Genomic DNA, 19,015 nt, shown 5'->3' with positions numbered 1-19,015 from the left:
CAGACATCATCAAAGTAGTCCATGTGACATCAGTGGATCAATCTTAAGTTTATCAAGCGACGAGAATACTTTTTGTGCGCAAAAACAAACAAAAATAACGACTTTATTCCACTATTCATTTCCTTCTCTCTGGACCTAGTTGGTTCGCGTAGTGTTTTTGCGCAGCGCGTCTGTGTTACACGTCACCACGTAGGCTCACTATTGGCCAACGCTGGTCATGTGTGATGCGTGATGACGTGCAACACAGACACGCTGCGCAAAAACACTACGAGGCCCAGAGAGAAGGAAATGAATAGTGGAATAAAGTCGTTATTTTTGTTTACTTTTTGCGCACAAAAAGTATTCTCGACGCTTGATAAACTTAAGATTGAGCCACTGATGTCACATTGACTACTTTGATGATGTCTGTATTGCCTTTCTGGACATGGACAGTATGCCGTCCATTGACTTTAATGGAGGAACAGAAAGCTCTCAGACTAAATCTAAAATATCTTAAACTGTGTTCCGAAGATGAACGGAGGTCTTACGGGCTTGGAACAACATGAGGGTGAGTCATTAATGACATAATTTTCATTTTTGGGTGAACTAACCCTTTAAGCAACTGCATGCACTTACTATAGGGTTAGGGTAGGAGTAGGATTTGGTTGAGGGTTAGTTGCATGTAATTATTTACTGTTATTACTATGGTAAGTACATGTAACATACTGTATGTAACAAGGACACTGTAAAAATTAAGTGTTACCAAATAAAAGTGTAACCTAAAATAATATACTGTCTCTGTGTAATTACACATCACTGGCATTTTAAGTGTAAGTTTTTCATGACATTTCCATAAATTTCATAGAATGATGTTTGTTGATGAATGTCATAGTAGTGTCTTTATTAACTGTACTTCCAAAAAGCAGAAACTGTACCTTCAAAAAGGTGTCAAGGGATCCATTCTCCATATATTCTGTTATTATCATCACTGGTTTACCTTGTGGAAATGAATAACACTCATTTCAGGGAATTGCTATGTTATTATTATGTGACACATTAAGTTATAGCCAAAAAACAAACCAAAAAAATAATAATAATTGGATAAAACATTACACCAGGTTTTCAGCACTTGTTACACAGTCAGGCTGTGGAAGTTTCTAGCCCTTATAGGGTTAAAAAGGTATTAGCATAAACACGAGTGCAACTTTATGCTGTTGTTTTGTGCTAGAATGTTTGAGATAAAGACTACAAATTTGCTGTTGTTAGTGTTCAGACTATCCTCTATTTGCGTGCCAAATTTCACAACTTTTTACCATATGGTTCTATGTGCTGCCATAGACTTCCATGGCGGAATAATACTAATAAGAACACTGACGATTACAAGAGGGGTCTTCACCCTTGGCAATATAATTAGCTATTGGCACCACTAGATGTAATGAATAATAATCATTCATACTGTGAAAGTACTGAGCTAATCTTAAGCAAAATAATGTTTCCAACTTTGAATCGATCATAATATTAAAATAAAGATAACATGCGGTAATCTTCAGTAATAATCATATTCAAAAGACTCACTCTTGGTGACCACCCCCTTCAGGTGTATGATGTTGGGATGGTCGAACTGGCCCATGATGCTGGCCTCTCCCAGGAAGTCCCTCCTCTGCTTCTCGGTGTAACCGGCTTTCAGAGTTTTAATGGCCACTGAGATCTCTCTCTTCCCTGGCTGCCGAAGCAAACCACTGCACACCTCACCGAACTCTCCTGCAACCGGAAGGCAGAGCCATCAATGAACCGCCGCACGAAAGAGCCAGACAATGAAACGCCTCATTGTGCTCGGGCAGATTTCCCTCGTGAAGCGACAAAGTGCAAAACTACTGAGGTATGAACTTGCTTCCTTCTGAACGAATAAAGTCTGGCAGTGTGACACTTCCAGAGCAAGATTTTATACAAAATGTTTAGCCCAAGCCTCTTGTTTCAAGGATTTTTACGGGGAAAAGATCTGAACAGATTTCATCACACACAAAATGTTATGAACAGTCAGTCGTAAAGATGAGTTTTGAAAACCAAATTGGAATTTGGGGCTCCAAACCATCTCAGATTTTTCTTTTAGGCTGTGAGTATTTCACATAATTTGAATTTTGTTTTGTTTGACTTGCACATAACTCACTCACCAGCTCCAATAACCCTCTCGATGGTGATACAGGAGACATCAATCTCCTTGGCGAACTCGTGGACAGCCTGGTTGGGATCTTCGTAGGTGTGGGGATCGATATATGTGCGGACCGCTGGGAATTTGACTGTGATGAAGCGAGAGAGGACAAGAAACAGAGAAAAAGAGGATGAAATGTTGATTCCTGGCACTTCACAGCTCTTGGGTTGGGTTATGTGATATCACGGAAGACGACGCATACAGGAACGATGGGGAGATGTTGTTTGAGGTTTCATCTCTGGAGACCGTGTTTGTTCTTCCCTGCTGCGCCAAACACAACATATTGATGGATTGCTCTAGGACTACATAATAAGAATAAGCCAAAATATGCCACACTTATATGTGCCACTGTATCATAAGTGGGTACGTGGTTAGTGTGGTTGTAGCCTCATGGGACGATGAGGTTTTCAGATTACGGATGGGTGTCCAAGTAACTGTAATGATAATAAGTAAGGAATAATTGACGACAGGCCGTTGAATTATTAGAAAAATAATGCACACCCGAGGTGGTAATGCGGTCACGACGTGAAGCGGAGTGGCCGTTCACCTCGGGTGTGCATTATTTTTCTAATAATTCAACGGCCTGAAGTCAATTATTCCGCTTATACTACAGTTACCACACTTCGAAACATTGTTCAAATTATGTATTTCAAGACGTTTGTAAAGTTTTTGTCATTAAAACGCTCTTGTATGTAGGACTAATTTCTTACTCATCTAATCCAATGCCTCCGTTGCTAATTCCAAAACGTCATTTTAGCGTTAGTAACGGAGGTTTGAGCCACTGATAGCAGACTAATGCTGGGGACACACGACTAGCTGACACATTCTCCGACTGTTTTCATCGACTGCAGCAGATTTTAAACACCGACTTTGAACACTGACTGAACGCGCTGAACACGCGTTTGGACATGATCAGTCATACGTATCAAATTACATTCATAACCGGCCTTAAAGTGTGTCCCCAGTTATTAATGCAGTTATTAGAGAGAGAGATGTAGCAATAATGAGACAGAAAAGCATGTGCGTCAATATTATTATTTATTTATTAATTAAATTCCTTTTAATTAAATCGAATTCATTCTTTTTTTTCTATTATTGACAGATGACAGACTAGCCAAATAAATGAAACACAAAGCCCTTTTAACAAGTAGGCCTATCAATAATTATTTATTTGTTATATTATCTGCAATAATAATCCGTGCTGCAGGATTATCTATTTATTTAGCCTATATTCAGTTTAATTTTTTATTGATTATATAGGACTATACTTTATTTATTAAAATTAAACTGTATGTTTCCATTGATTGTGAAGCTAGACATTGAAAATTCCAGATCAAGCGCATGGGGCTAAATGCTTTTTTCTTGTTATGAATTGTATCCTATTTTCCGTTATTACCGTTAACTACGCGAAGTGATATGGAACTGTAATGCGGTCAAGACCTGCCTGGAACTACTTTAGCCGTGCGTTTCCCTGAAAATAATGCACACCTTAGAACGTTCGTCAACCAATCAGATTCAAGCATTCAACGGCCCTGTAGTATAAACAGCAAATAATGTAAGCGTATGGGATTTTTTTTCATCCTTCTATTGCCAGCGAATATTACTACTAATTATATTATTATTTTTAATATGAAAAAGATGATGTAGATGTTAGTAACTTTGTAATTAATAATACAAATAAACAATAAAACAAAAAATAATATTAATTTGTTTTAATTATGAATATTATTTGTATTGTTATTGTTGTTGTTTCTGTATTTTGTTGTTGTCATTTTTTATATAATACTAATAATATTAACAAAAATAATTAATATTAATGATAATGATAATAATTTAGTTTTAACGAAACTATTATTGTTAGCAAAAAATGTTGTAGGTGTTAATAACTTATTATTAAAAAATACTATTATTTTGTTTTCATTTTAATTATGATTAGGGTTTCTATTGATATTATTGTTGTTGTTGTCGATGATGTTGTTGTATTTTGTGTATTTTGTTGTAATTTTGATATATTAATAATGATAATAATGTATTTTTATTAACAAAACTATTATTATTATTATTATTATTATTATTATTAGTAGTAGTAGAAGTAGTAGAAGTAGTAGAAGTAGTAGTAGTAGTAGTAGTAGTAGTAGTAGAAGTAGTAGAAGTAGTAGTAGTAGTACCACAAATTGTTATGGTTATTAATAACTTTGTAATTAATAATAATATATTTATTGCTAACAACATAACAATAATAATTTTCTTTTTTATGCTTATAATTATTATTAGTAGCAGTAGTAGTAGTACCAAACATTTTAATGGTTGTTAACAACTTTGTAATTAATAATAATATATTGATTACTAACAACAAAACAATAATACTCTTATTTTTTATTATTATAACGAAACAAAAATAAAAGAAAATTCCCTCAGCGAGAAAATCCCTTGATTTAATATAAATACATAATATAATAGCAATACAAACGACCTGAGGGCTTCAAAAGTGCTGTTAAAACAAAACTCACTCATGCCGAATGCCTTGACGTCATGTTTGCCCTCACGACTGGAGCTTATGAGAGGATGAGACTCGCCCACTGAACTCTGGGTGAACCTAAATGTGTCTGTCTGTCCCTTTCTGTTACACTTACTGTGACCGTTGTGAAAGTGCATCTTCTCCTCGTCTGGATCCTGCTTTGCTTTGCTGTAGCCACAACGTCTGTGAAAAACAAGACCTGCGTTATTCTTTATACAACATTTCTCTAAAAAAAAAAAAAAAAAAAAACTTTTTCCCTCATTTTTAGATGCAATGCCACTAATTGAATCGCCTAATAAAGGAGGGGCAGTAAACAGAGTGGATAATGGCTGGCAATGGCTTTATCTGCTTTCAGCACAAGAATACTCTAGAGAGGACTATCCAAACATGCAATATGACAGCAGTCTTAAGTGAACCCAATGCATCACTGTTTTATCTGCCAGCAGTCAGTGTTTGTATGTGTGTGTGTGTGTTTGAACATCCAGCCACAACCAACTAGAATAAACAAGGCATTATCCACTTCTGAACTGAGATACAGACAATAGGGTAAAAACTATTTGTATGTTATCACTGTATATTATCTTCTATTCATATTTTTATATATATAACTGCATTAAAAATGTACAAATCATGTAATTATGATTACCAATTTAATGACAGTAATTTTAATTTTAATTATTATAAAAAAATATGATTTCTAATGATTCTAGGGTACGTTCCAAATTGGATACTACAGGATTTTTTACAGTCTTCCACAGTATGGGAGTTTTCTGCAGTACACAGATTCATACTATATAACATATACTGCATGCTGCCGAATGAAACAGTATGTAATATGCAGCAATAAAGAACAAAGCCGTAAAGAGCATTGCGGGAACAGAATGTCACACAGTGCTGTGATTGTGTACTTGGCAAATTTAGTATGCATATTGCTAATGGCATTATGTAACTGTTACTATTGGCAGCATACACTATATATTATGCAGCACACTAGTATTTTAATAAGAGCATATCCATGGTGTAGGACATACCATTTTTCACCATGTACCGTTTTTTTAAAAAGAAATTTCCTTTTCAGGCAGATCCCTGCTCTGTTTAGGGGTATAATGTAGACAACTCTCCATGTGTGAGCGTGTGTAGTCCCGTGGGATGGGTCTGTATGGCTCCAGCCCCAGGGGAGGTACACACACTTCACACACTAGTGCAGAGCTGGTGAGTTTGTCTGACCAGTGTGTCAACCCTGAAGCCCCGCCTCTTCCTGCGTGGCACTTTCTTCGCTCCACTTTCTTCTGCTGGATTTGATTGGGACTCTAAAAGTCTAAAGTCAATGGCACTATTTTTTATTTTTTTTTGCTATTTAAAGAGTGAGTTAGTAATAAGTGCCTATAGGCAGGTCCACAACGTGTGTACACTTTGTCCCGTAGATGGTCTGCTTGCTTTTAAAGGGAATGGGAGATGAGACTCTGATTGGTTTATTACATGTTACGCCCAAAACATACCCATTACTCATGAAGAGAATAGGGACAACACTTTTAGACCATGCGCCGGGAGCACCGACCACTTTTCCCGTCGTTAAACTAGCAAAAGTGGATTCGGACAAAGTGCGCTTGCGTCGTGCGCTTATATCGTTAAAATAAGGCCCATTAAGTTACAAAACCAAAATCCTGAATGTAAGAAAGACTACCCTTCTGAATAGTATAAGGTATATATATATATATGAAGAGTTCAGATGCAGAAGCCTCTAAGTGCCATCTGAAATTTTCTTCTTGAATGATCATTTTTATAAAGCTTGTATATTTAGGTTAAGTGATTTCACTTAAATGACAATTAATAGGTAATTTGAATTGCCATTTAAGTGAAATTATTGAACTTAAATATACGAGCCTGATAAAAATTATCATTCTAGAAGAAAATTTCAGATGACACTTAGAGGCTTCTGCATCTGAACTCTTCATATATTTATATATATTTATCTGTATGTGAAAAAATCCCATTATGAAGTGATATTTTAACAAGCGAGGCCAAGCGCCCCATTCTCAGCCACTGTCCTCGACTCAACCCCGAATTTTTGCACCATCACCTTCAAATCACTGCAGTTCTCTGACAGCTATACTAACAGCCCTGTCCGGTAAGAGCTTGTTCTCCAGACAGCCTTCTGTAATTGCCTTCTGATGGTGCCCTTGCAGCTCATTCATGAATAAGTCTTGACCTAGTAAGGCCAAGAAGGCTATTAACAACCCTGATTGCTTCCTGCAGGAGAGCGTGCTTCAAAACCATCTGTGACATGAAAGGTGATGCAAGTGTCAAGGCTGTGGCCCACATGATACACTGATACACACTTTAAGAGTAATTGCTTGAAACCGTTACACCCTTGAGAGACACCCTAACCCTTGCTTAAACAATTCCAACTTCCCTTCAAGTGGCAATCTTGAGGCTTGTAAGAAATTCCACCGGCTGATGTCTGATTCTGAGGTCTTCCTCTCGTGCCAGTCGTCAATCTCAGTGAGGTCTTGACACCATCAAATTAAAGGTTGCAGCTCGGGTCAAGGGTAAAGTGCGAGGACAGACTTAAAGTGCATGACTGTGTGCACTGTTCTACGGCATTCCATAGAATAAATTATATGACGAGTGAAAATTCCAAAAATAAAAACTGTGCTTCAATGCAATTAATTTACCAGAAAAAAAATATATAAAAAAATGTGAGGAATGTTGGAGACTTCATGCACTCAAATGTTGCAGCTTAAATTATGTACTGGAGGAGGAAGGGGCTGTGAGACACTGGTACTGGATGACAAAATACCTTATAAAATTCACACACTAGATGGTTGAGTATATAGTGAAAAGTGTAAGGGTATACTCTCTGAGGTTAGCATTGGCTAGTTAGCCCTGCCTAGAAGTAATGCCAGTAATGTTCAATTGGCAAACATAAAAAAAAAAAAAAGTGTGCTTAATGGTACCGAATGTGCACTTGTAGTGTACTTAACTCAATATTTAATTTTTATTTTGAATAAACATAACATCTCATAAGAGCAAATAAAAATTGAGCACATATTTATATCTACACCTAATGCACTTCCAGTGTAATTCTGGAAAATTGTGTGCTGCTTATTATGGACAGAACGTGTCTCAGTTTGTTTCCTCTAGCCAGGGAGGACAATAGCATGCATTACGGACTCATTTTAAAATGTTGTGCCTGAAATGCAGAATAGGACAGCATGTATGGAACAGGATATTGTTGTTGGCTCCTTGTCATGCTCTGCCATTGTGTTTTGTGATCATGAAAACAAATCTCCCACCGCTGTTTACATTAAGAAGCGGGAGGCACATATTTCATGCAGTATTTTTCCCACTATAGAACTACGACTAATCAGAGATGTAGATAATTCCCTCTGTGAGCTCTTTGACTAGCTTAATACATGACAGCTAAATCATATATATATATATATATATATATATATATATATATATATATATATATATATATATATATATATATATATATATATATATATATATATATATGAAGAAAATATATGAAAAAGAAAAATACGATATATATAATATATATATATATATATATATATATATATATATATATATATATATATATATATATATATATATATATATATATTTGAATATATTAAGTGATATTTTAACAAGCGAGGCCAAGAGCCCCATTCTCAGCCACTGTCCTCGAATAGGTATACAATTTATCGATTAATTGAGAAAATGTATTTAAATTTTTTTTTAAATAATATTTCATTTTTAATATTTTATTTTGAACAAAAAATCTATGCCCAATGTTGCCCTCCAAAAAAATAAATAAAAATAAAAATAATTACTTGCGTTATATGTCTTATTTTAAATATACATTTAATGTCCAACAAAATGCACATTTAATGCTAGAGCATTAATGTAAACAGGTCACATGCTGCATTCTTCCAATCAATGATTGACACAGCAAATATGCAAATAAGATCATTTTCCCAGGGTTTAGGAATGTACCGTGTGAAATACCAGCTTATGAACTTGTTACTTGATGCGATTACTCGATGATCACTGTTGATTATTTTTTATTATCAATTAGTTTTTGAAGCCTACTTGTTATCATTTAAAACAAACCATATCACATAATTTAAAGCAATCACAGATTGCCAAATGTTTTGCTTTGGATTATGCTATCCTTCAAATAAATGTAACTGTGAATTTGCAGAGTAAGACGTTCCTGGATCAACATATTTTGTTGATCCTGGAACAACATTCCCATCCGGAAATCGATGTTTTGTTATGGTGGGTTCTTACCTGCCACTCATCAGGAAACCTGTGACCAATGCGATGAGGATGATGCCCACAGTAACAGCTACAGCGATGATGGGCACCTGACCCTGGTCAGTCGAGGCCGCTACTGCTGGGGCAGAGAGAAGAGAAACCAGAGCAGCTCAGGTCGAGAGCCCGTCAGAAACATCATAGCTTGTTTTTTTATTATTTTTTTATTAAATGTATAGGTAATTGCTGGCAACATCAATAATTACACATGCCCCAACACTATGTCAAAGATTTGCAAAAAAAAAAAAATATATGGTATCTTTTGAGTCACAAATACTAAGAAATATGAACTACTTGAAACTACATAAAAACCTATGTTGGACCAACATAATTCCTCCAAAATGTTGTCCCAACTAGTCAAACAAAGAATTTCAAATTGAACAATACTACTCAAATGTTAAGAGTTTGTGAGTTCCCAGCAAGCATTGCAGCATGAATAAAGTATGTGGTTACTGTTATAAGGTTATTGTTTTACTGTTTGTTCACTTTTGTTGTTGTTTTGACACAGTAGTTATTTGTTGTGTTGTGATGTTAAGAGCATACTGTATTTACAGAGCCCCTAAAGGAACATGGTGAAGAAAAAAAAAAAAAAAGAGATGGGGAAAAAAAATGACATGTCAATGCCAATGCTTTTTCATTCTCTTGCAAATGTTTTGCGTTCCCTGAGAAACTTTTCCATTGCTAATCTTTTGAGTTCTTTGTGAGCGAATGCAAAGTTTCTTGGGGGAACGCAAAAGTTTTGATATGGGGCTTGTCACTAATTTCACTAATTTGTTTTAAAAATTTGAATTTGTTCATAAATGCAAAATGATTTATTTAGCCAATAAATACATTGAGGTAACAACAGATTTCAATTAGGAACATGATTATATGGAAGTGGCCAAAAGTTATGTCTTTTGACATGATTATTGCTCTGTCATGACAACTCTCGTGAGGTTGGTATGGTAATAGAGATTGGCATGGCAATGGATATGGCAATGTTAATGTATTTGGTCTTGGCGGAATAGATCTACTACGCTACTGCTGCTGCAGAGCAAGAACAGAGACTTGCTACAGCAAATACATTCACAGACATTGCTGTGAGCATGTAAGGCATTCTGCTTCTGCTGCATATGTAACATGAAAAAAAAAAAAAACTGTAGCAGATCTATACAGGTGGAGCTGGGGAAGGGGGAGGGCTTCTGAAAGCGTGGTGCAAACTAACAGCAACACTACCGGTATTTGTTTGAATGCTATGACGATAATGACATGATCGCTACCAAAATAGTTATACCTATCAGCCTGCGCCATCTAGAGTTTCATGATAGATAATTCAATATTTCTTAGCATGCAAGACTCTAAAGGGGCTGTACACTGGAAAATATGTAATTGCTATCTACGACAGCAAATCAGCTAAATGATGCACTTCGCATTTAGTGAACAAACAAATTCAAATTGACAAAACAAATTAGTGGTACATAATAAGAAAATAGTTGAGAGAACCTACAAAGCTGAATGCATAAAGTTGGCTTGAACTTTTAAGTTCTCTCAACATATTCCCTTTTACAGTGCATATATTGTTATTTTACAATGACTTTGAATGTGGCTCATCAAAAAAAAAAAAAAAAAAAAAAAAAAGTTTTACTTACGGTAAGGGCTTGTTTCAAACTCGAAGCGCCGACTAAAGCCTCCGTAGCCTGCAGAGGTGCGTGCTCTGATTTGAAAGATGTATGCTGAGGAAGGTTTAAGGCCGTCCACCAAAACATCCGTCTCCTTTGACTTTATGATAGTGTAGCTTGTTTCCTGATCCTATAGAGCCACCAGAAGACAAGAGAAGACAAAAACGGTCAGAGTGGGATAAAGGCCTTGCATCCCATGAGAGAATGGCAAAGTGTGTGTGTTAGGGCCAGTAGAGAGGATCGCTTTCATGGTCTTCATTGGCTTTGTTTTAAAGCCCTGTGTTAAGTGCTCCGTCCATTAGCTTTCATATGACCGGGTGTGGGGCGTCATAGCTTTTTCTTTTTCTAAGTGCATCGTATCAGGGTTTCACAGAACGGTCCAAAACACTGAGGTCATGAGGAGCTAAGGCTCGTTTTCAGACGTTTTCTGTCTTTAAATGGCTCAACAAAGCAGCCGGAAAATGCTGCAAGGTGAGGAGCAATCAGAGATGGCGATCGGAGAGGGGATTTAGTTTCAGGCTTTGTGAGGGTTGTCGCCAGCGGGGAGGTCTGGTGAGACGCTCCACAACAACCGCTGGTAACGCCACTTCATTAGAGGAATAATTCTGTCAACGTTCACTCAACCTCATGTTGTTGTACAGGCGTATGGCTGATATACTGGTCCTTCTTTTCCATGCAATCACAGCTCATTTTCGCCATCGTTTTCCCACGAAAATGAGACTATAACTAAATAAAAAACAATTTTGAGTGACAAAAACTATGACGAAAATCTATATAAATTTCCGTCAACCAATACAAGCTAGACGGAAATGTTAGGGGGGAAGTGATGTGGGAAGAGAGCCCATTGGAACTGATGTCCTGCGTTTGTGGTAGATGCGCACGTTTGAATTGTAATGTGCTGATCTACCCAGCGGGACATAAGTTGGCATACACTTGCTTCATGTCTCATTAAACATTAACAAATGTAAAAGTCAGGGAGTAAGAGAAGAGCAGACACATGGATAAATCCGAAGAAAAATCAGTTTTCTGTGCACTCAGACAGTACTGAATTGAGCTGTATTCCGCTTCTTTCCAAACTTGAACGGACAAACACACAAAATTACGTCAAAATGTGTGAGTATTCACGTAAACCCAGTTGGTTATGTTTGAACGTAAACAACTGGGAGAATATCTGAGGTGTATCAGTATATTGGGTCCGTGCAATTGGCCTTAAAGTGACAGCAGCCTAATAAACCTGATACTGTCCGTCATTAATGTTAATCAAACAACAAACGAAAAAGAGAAAATCACTCACTGTTATTGACTGAATAACTTTAATAGCTTTAATAAGGGTTAATCTATATTTAATTTATACAACTAAATATGTCTGCTTGAAAGAATGAAGAATGTTGTATGCAAGGTGTTATAAAGAATGACTATATATCATTAAGATAAATAAAGACGTGTTATACAGTATGTCACTGCAGTTAAATCTGTGTCTGTATTGCATGTTCAAACCTTAATATCATTCATGTTAATAGATGTTTTCTCCAGGAGTTTATTATGAGCTTGGAAATTTTTGAGAAATGTTTAATTGATGCAATACAATTTAACTAAACCCATTAGATTTTAGTCGACTAAATTTACTATTTTATGATATTTAGTTGACCAAAACTAGACTAGATCTAAAATAATTCAGATTACTAAAACATGACAAAAACTAAATGGTATTTTAATCTAAAGAAAAGCCCAAAAAATTATTTGATATCACTTGAGAAATATCCAGAATATATGCTGTGATAATGACTTCATACAACAGGTTATTGTCTGCAATATTTTCCTTACCTTCATATTTTCCAATATTTTTCCTTTTTCCTTTCACCAATAAAAATAGTTGCAAAAAAAAAAAGCAGAACTGTTGTGCATCTCCAAGTAACACATCATATATATATTTATATTTTCATTCACATCCATGCTACCTCTGAGCTGCATTCAAGTCTGTGTAATATATATAATTATTATAATTGTATAAATATATATAAATAATTAAAATGATTAAAATGATTTTTTTTTCTACAGCTACTTTTTTTTTTCTAACACAATAATGACTTCAGATGATCTTTTGTGGGGTAATTTTTCAGCCAAAATGTATGTGCGGTTAATTTGCGTTTAATTCGATTAATTAATCAGTACATCATGTAATAAATTAAATTAAAAGAAATTAATTACCCTAGTTAGAACATAGGTGAACACCAAACAAAATGAAGAAGTAATAGTCTTCACTTTTTCTAGGTCAATAATCAAATGTAAGCAAATTTGTGTTATTTGACCATACAAACTCAAGGTCATATTTCTGGGCCACTGATGCACTTTAAAACATTCTCAAACCAAGCTGTAAATCATGATCATCAGGTTTTATTAAAAAATAATAATAATACAAAGTTTAGAAAATTTTTATATTTTTTATATTATATAATATTTCGTTTTTTATAATGTTGTTTTTTATATTATATAGTACTTTGTTTTAAGGTAAAATGTGATCTTTACACCATGCAATATTTACCTTCTCAAAATACTTGATCTCGTACTCCAGTATGATGCCGTTGGGTCGGTCGGGTTCTTGCCAGGACACTGAGATGCTATTCTTCGCTGTCTTGCCTTTCTTCACCACGGTTATAGGAGACGGAGCTGGGAACAAAGTTACATCTCACTTCAACATTTTTCATCAAATCAGGCAGAAAATGTATTTTCTTGCGTGATGCAGTGAAGTCCTGATGCAATGTGCTGTAATTGTCATTTGAAAGTTTCTAAGTCTATATGTTTGAGAGTTATTTTTGATAAGTCCATCCCCTTAGCAATTCTAATTAAATGAAGAGATCACATTGTGCTAATTACTTTAATGTGATTCATACTGTTCAGAGCAAAAAGCAATTCAGAAGTGTGAAATATTCTAAACTTCAGTGATAGAGACTATCAGAGAGAATGTCTTTCTTCTTAACTAGATGATTGCTTTGAGAAATCGCTTTGAAAGTGGATTCAGGCAATGACGTACTTTCATTTTAGTCTAACCTAATTATTGCGGACAAAATAATGCATGGGGAAATCTGTCCTGATTTACCTCCTTCCATCACTCTGAACACGAATTAAACTGTTTTATAGTTTATATCATTTGTCTATTAAACAGTTTGTCTGATACTACTCACAATAACACTGTTAAATATTCAGTGTTACATTATAGTTTTACAGTTCAAATGGAGTTCAAACTGTAAGTGGCAAGAGTGGCTTTTAAATGTTGGGTTGACATTTCTAAATGAAGTATCAAACAGATTTTATGATACATTTTTTGTATCTTAAAATCACTATAATGCATGGTATGAAATGGCTATATGTTTTCATGGTGCAGGATGGGGAAGAGTGGAGTCGAGGAATCTAAGTTCAGCAATGCTTTATTACACAGAACAAGATGATCCTTCAAGAGGAGGATAACCAACAGTTCTCTTCAGTTTGCTAATAATTGACAAACTAAAGAGAACCACAGGGATATATATATATATATATATATAATATATATATATATATATATATATATATATATATATATATATATATATATATATATATATATATATATATATATATATATATATATATATATATTAGAAAAAAGTTCGGTGGGTTCTATATGGGTTCTTGACACCATTTTAAAGAACCCTTTATGCCAGAAAAGTTCTATATAAAGAGAAACGTCTTAAATGATTGCATGATACTTTCATGTATAATAGGTGTTTCATTTTTTTCTAGAGATAAAGTATGTTGTTTACTAACTATTTAGTTCAAAAGTTAGTTTAGTTTAGTTTACTTATCAAAACATTAACTGTAAAAAAAAAATCCTGTGGTTTTTACGGAAAAAAACTGGCAGCTGGGGTTACCAGAACAATTCCGTAAAATATACAACAAAACAGTAATTGCTTTTACCGAATAACATGTACATTTTACAGTTTAAACCAGCATATAACACACTGGAGTTCTGTTATATTTACTGGTTTAAACTGTAAAATGTACGTGCTATTCTGAACAACATATCAATTTTACAGTATAAACCAGTAAATATAACAGTAAATTTCAGTAATATGATATAATGTTAATATACCGTCCTATTGAAGTATTAATATCTGTTTTGAACACTGATAACCACCAATCACAGCAGTGATGAGAGTCACATGATCAATCAAAGCTCAACACAAGCAGTTATTCCATAAGAAAGTTAATACTAATATATATATAGAAGCTGCACAGTGTCATTCACACAGACATTAAACACCATCATGGTAACACATGAAATTTTAAAAATGCAATAAACATTAATTTAACAACATTAAATGTAACATAAACCCCTAATGTACATAACTGATTAGAAAAAACGAAGAAAACTATGAAGAAACAAACAGTTATTTCAACAAAAATACATCAAATGTGAAGTGTCACAGGGAATTGTGGGAATGTCAATTTGCGTTTTTTCACTGTAAATTATACAATGAGTTGTTTTTTCACTTTCAAAAACTGTAAATTTAACGGTATGTTACAGTAAAATTACATTAAATGTACCGTTAGATCTATCACAGTTATTTACCGTATATAGTACGGAAACTTTCTGTTAACCAATTAACAGTTTTTCACTGTAGCATTTTTACAGTCTTTTACCGTTAAAATTACGATAATTTTTTACAGTGTAATAACAACTAAATCTATCTATCTATCTATACATATATACATATATATATATATATATATATATATATATATATATATATATATATCTTATCTTATGTAAGTGAATTATAACTCTTACTTACTCTACTTATAACTCGTATTACTATTTATAGAATTATTACTACTCCAGAGTCAGTCCGACGCATGCTTCCAATGCGCATATGCATTAGCTTGATCCAGTCTAAAATTATAAATTTTTGTCATGATTCAATCGTTTAGAAACAAAATTTATGAGACAGTTGTTGTCAGATTCCATTGGTGAATTTAAATATGAAATTGAATCGTAAGCTTGGCGAACAGTTTTGGAGAATTTGATGTTTCCCCATTCACAGAGATAGAGCTGTACTCGCATGCCCGAGAGGCGTTTCAAAGATGCTATGTGTCTCAATAAGCTTGAAGCTTGAAAATGTTGGTTCTGTAGACTTCAATGGATGGGAAAAAAATGGTGGGAGAATATTAAAAAGAGTTCAGAGTTTGGAACAACATAATGATGAATTATATATTACATACTTGGAATAGTCTTATTCTGTGCCTAAAGTGTCCTATATGTCATATTTGGGGCCACTGTATACTATATAATATTGAGCCAGACTTGAAACTGTTATTAGTTCATTACTCTGTTGTTGCACTGTAGGATCTATAAGAAAATATCATACCGTAAAACCCACATCCTGTGTAGACTATTCACATAAAACCTACAGTAATCGAAAACTTTATATTCAGTTGTTCATTTTCCAAGTCCCCTCTCTCCTTCTCTCTCTCTACTGTGTGTGAAGTGTCTTATATGAGAAAAAAGTCCCTATCTGTCTATATGTGGAACGGTGAAATCAAACCCGGCTTTATATTCCTCAACAGAAGTGTCGGACTGTGTCCTAGAGATAAAACGCGTTTAAGTTCTTTGGCCGATCCTTCAAGCGCTGATCCAATAGCTCAATAGACCCCACCATAGGAAAGCAAAGAAAAGTGTTTCCCCCATCCTCTTTTTCCCAAACAAAGAGTAACTGTATCCTTTTTGCCCAGACAAAACTGTAATCATTCCTATCTTAAAAGCCTGAAATGGTATACTATGGCAACCTGATCTGCAGGCCTGCAGGGAAAGAGAGGTATTGTAGAGGGTAGATGGGCCACTTAAACGCTCTGGCAGCCTGTTAAATGTTTGACTTTCAGTCAAGCGGGAGACGCGGCCCTTTGAGTTATTGATTCTCAATAATCCTTAAGGTCAGCACAGGGAATTTTGATCTATATTGGTGATGGCACGGAACAAAAACATCAGCAGGGGATCCATCAAAATAGTCATGAAGTATGACAGAGAGTGAGAATATAAACACACACACACACACACACACACACACACACACACACACACACACACACACACACACACACACACACACAAAATTAAATGAAATTCGCACCTGCAAACCCGCCACATGCGGGTAAAAATCAACTGTGGTTGATTTACACACATTAGTCATAATGGCTTGAATATTAAATTTTAAGAGCTAAAACTAAAATTTAAATAAAAAAAATGTAAAGGTAAATTATGTAATAATTTTGTATCAAAATATCCAAAAACCACTTGCACAGTGTTATATATTTCTTTCAATGATGTATTTACATTATCCTACATGTTTTCAAGAATTTGTAAATTCAAAGAAATTCACAATTATATATAGTGCCTGTCCCTTGTCACTTGTCGCCTGTCAGTGACGTAATATCCACGTTATCCTTGGTTTCCGCTTGTACTGCCATAGTAACCATTGCGACAGATGTGGACCACTGCGTAATGTCTAGCTCACGCTGTTGTTGTTTCGTTCAAACATTATGGACCATGGCAAGCAGACTTTGGGACAAAAGGAGAACTAAAACGATGATCAATATCAGCGTGGCGTTTTCGAGATGCCGAGAGCTCCTCGTCCGCGACTAACTTCGACTTGACAGAGACGCCGCTCTTGCATGTACTTTATTAGACAGGTGAGCAAATGTACATAAAACTAATCAATGCTATATAGCTCAACATGATGAAATATTAGAATATGATCAGTATGTTATTCTAATGTTGATCTAGCTTACTGCTAGTCTCATACAGACAACAAACTAACACATACTGTAGAATAACATTATAACTTACAACACACTCAAATGCAGTTTAGTGTGATATTGTAGACCAAGTGAAGCAGCGCTGCGTTTCCTCACAAGTTTAATTCATCTAATAAACTGACATGTGTGAGCAGTAATTCGACACTTGCGTGTAGTTCGGTAGAATGTCCTTATTCCTTTATATCCGTGAAACTCGTGTGTGGCACTGATATCTGTCTCTCGTTAGCAATCGCGCCCTGCTTCATACCATAGTCACGCTAAAACCATCAATGTCTTCACTCATCCATAAACATTATTAGATCCATCGGCATGATGACAAGTTCCATGATTCCACTTATACAACCTACACCTTTGTTATTGTAAGAGGTTAGCGACCCCTAGCGACGAAAAAAAATATATACATATTGTAGCTTTAAAATTAAAATTAAACAAAAATGACAAAAGCACATAAAGTTACTAAAACCAGAATTAGAATGAATACAGAAAACGTAAACATTTCTACATATTTTCTGATATTTTTTGTCCATCCATTAAAAGTCCAACCAACATTTTCATACAAATGTACCTCATAAAAATAATCCATATGAAAATAATGGTTTGATCCAAATCTTCCGAAGAAACTGTAGATTTTATTAACTGAAATAGATTCTTACACACTTGCCACCATAAAACACTGAGTTTCACTGCAACTTACAGCAAAAGATCACTTGATCTTCACTTCCAGAAACTTTACATTTAACAGTATTTTACTAATGTCCCATTAAATCAATTATAGCTTTTCAACGTATAGAGTATTTTGTAATAATCTGATCTACTTTCATTTACCTATGAGTGTAAAACCCATTTAATCTAATTCCACAGATATTGCCCCAGAATCAAATGTGCAGATTGGGCATAGACCTACTTTATGTGACGCCAACACAAAAAAAGCAGTACAGCTTTCCTCCGTGTGAAGTTTCACAGCCCTATTTTTAGTTCAGTGATAGATTTCATCTAACATGCTTTGCTGAGTAAATTGTGGACCATCTAATAAATGTGAGAAATCCAGACAGTGTTTATTTCACAGCTTGAAAATGACCAAAAGGCCAAAGATTCAGAACACTCGCCAAACAGTGAGTTGCACGCAAAAGTAATAAAGTCCTCAACAGATCTTGTCACCATTGACAACTCCCAATGCAAAGGTCCCGCTCTCAGTTCATTAACAGATGGAACGCCAGCATTCTCCGGGAAAACGTGTCAGAGGAAGTGTGATGATAGCACTCGGATTAATGCCTCCAAATGGGAAGTGTTGCCTTCATCTAGTGTGCGAATCCTTAAACTCAGAAGCTGCTCGATATCAGTGCCAGTCGTGGAATCGTTAACACGAAACAGCAAGAAATGTCACTACTTCCACACCAAACTCGTGCAGAGAACTATTTTAGTCTTTTGCTTCACACAGACGAGCCGCTTTAGCTTAATCGCAGCTGTCAAACA

At 35.1% G+C, this 19,015-nt stretch overlaps 1 protein-coding gene across 1 annotated transcript in view; it reads right to left on the bottom strand.

Moving 5' to 3' along the window:
- The window catches only part of epha5 (EPH receptor A5), a 99,124-nt gene that overhangs the window by 18,324 nt on the left and 61,785 nt on the right, over positions 1-19,015 (bottom strand). Inside the window, exons 6-12 of the mRNA XM_081354817.1 lie at positions 13,236-13,360; positions 10,664-10,823; positions 9,012-9,114; positions 4,822-4,889; positions 2,151-2,276; positions 1,555-1,740; positions 915-976 (exon numbers count right to left, since the gene is read on the bottom strand). Coding sequence (XP_081210943.1) covers positions 915-976; positions 1,555-1,740; positions 2,151-2,276; positions 4,822-4,889; positions 9,012-9,114; positions 10,664-10,823; positions 13,236-13,360 — 830 coding nt within the window. The remainder of the gene's footprint in view (positions 1-914; positions 977-1,554; positions 1,741-2,150; positions 2,277-4,821; positions 4,890-9,011; positions 9,115-10,663; positions 10,824-13,235; positions 13,361-19,015) is intronic.

Source organism: Scardinius erythrophthalmus (genome assembly GCF_964197995.2).
Source record: "Scardinius erythrophthalmus genome assembly, chromosome: 23".
NCBI lineage: Eukaryota > Metazoa > Chordata > Actinopteri > Cypriniformes > Leuciscidae > Scardinius > Scardinius erythrophthalmus.
Note: the sequence above shows the minus strand (reverse complement) of the source record. Positions and strands in the feature narration are given on the sequence as shown.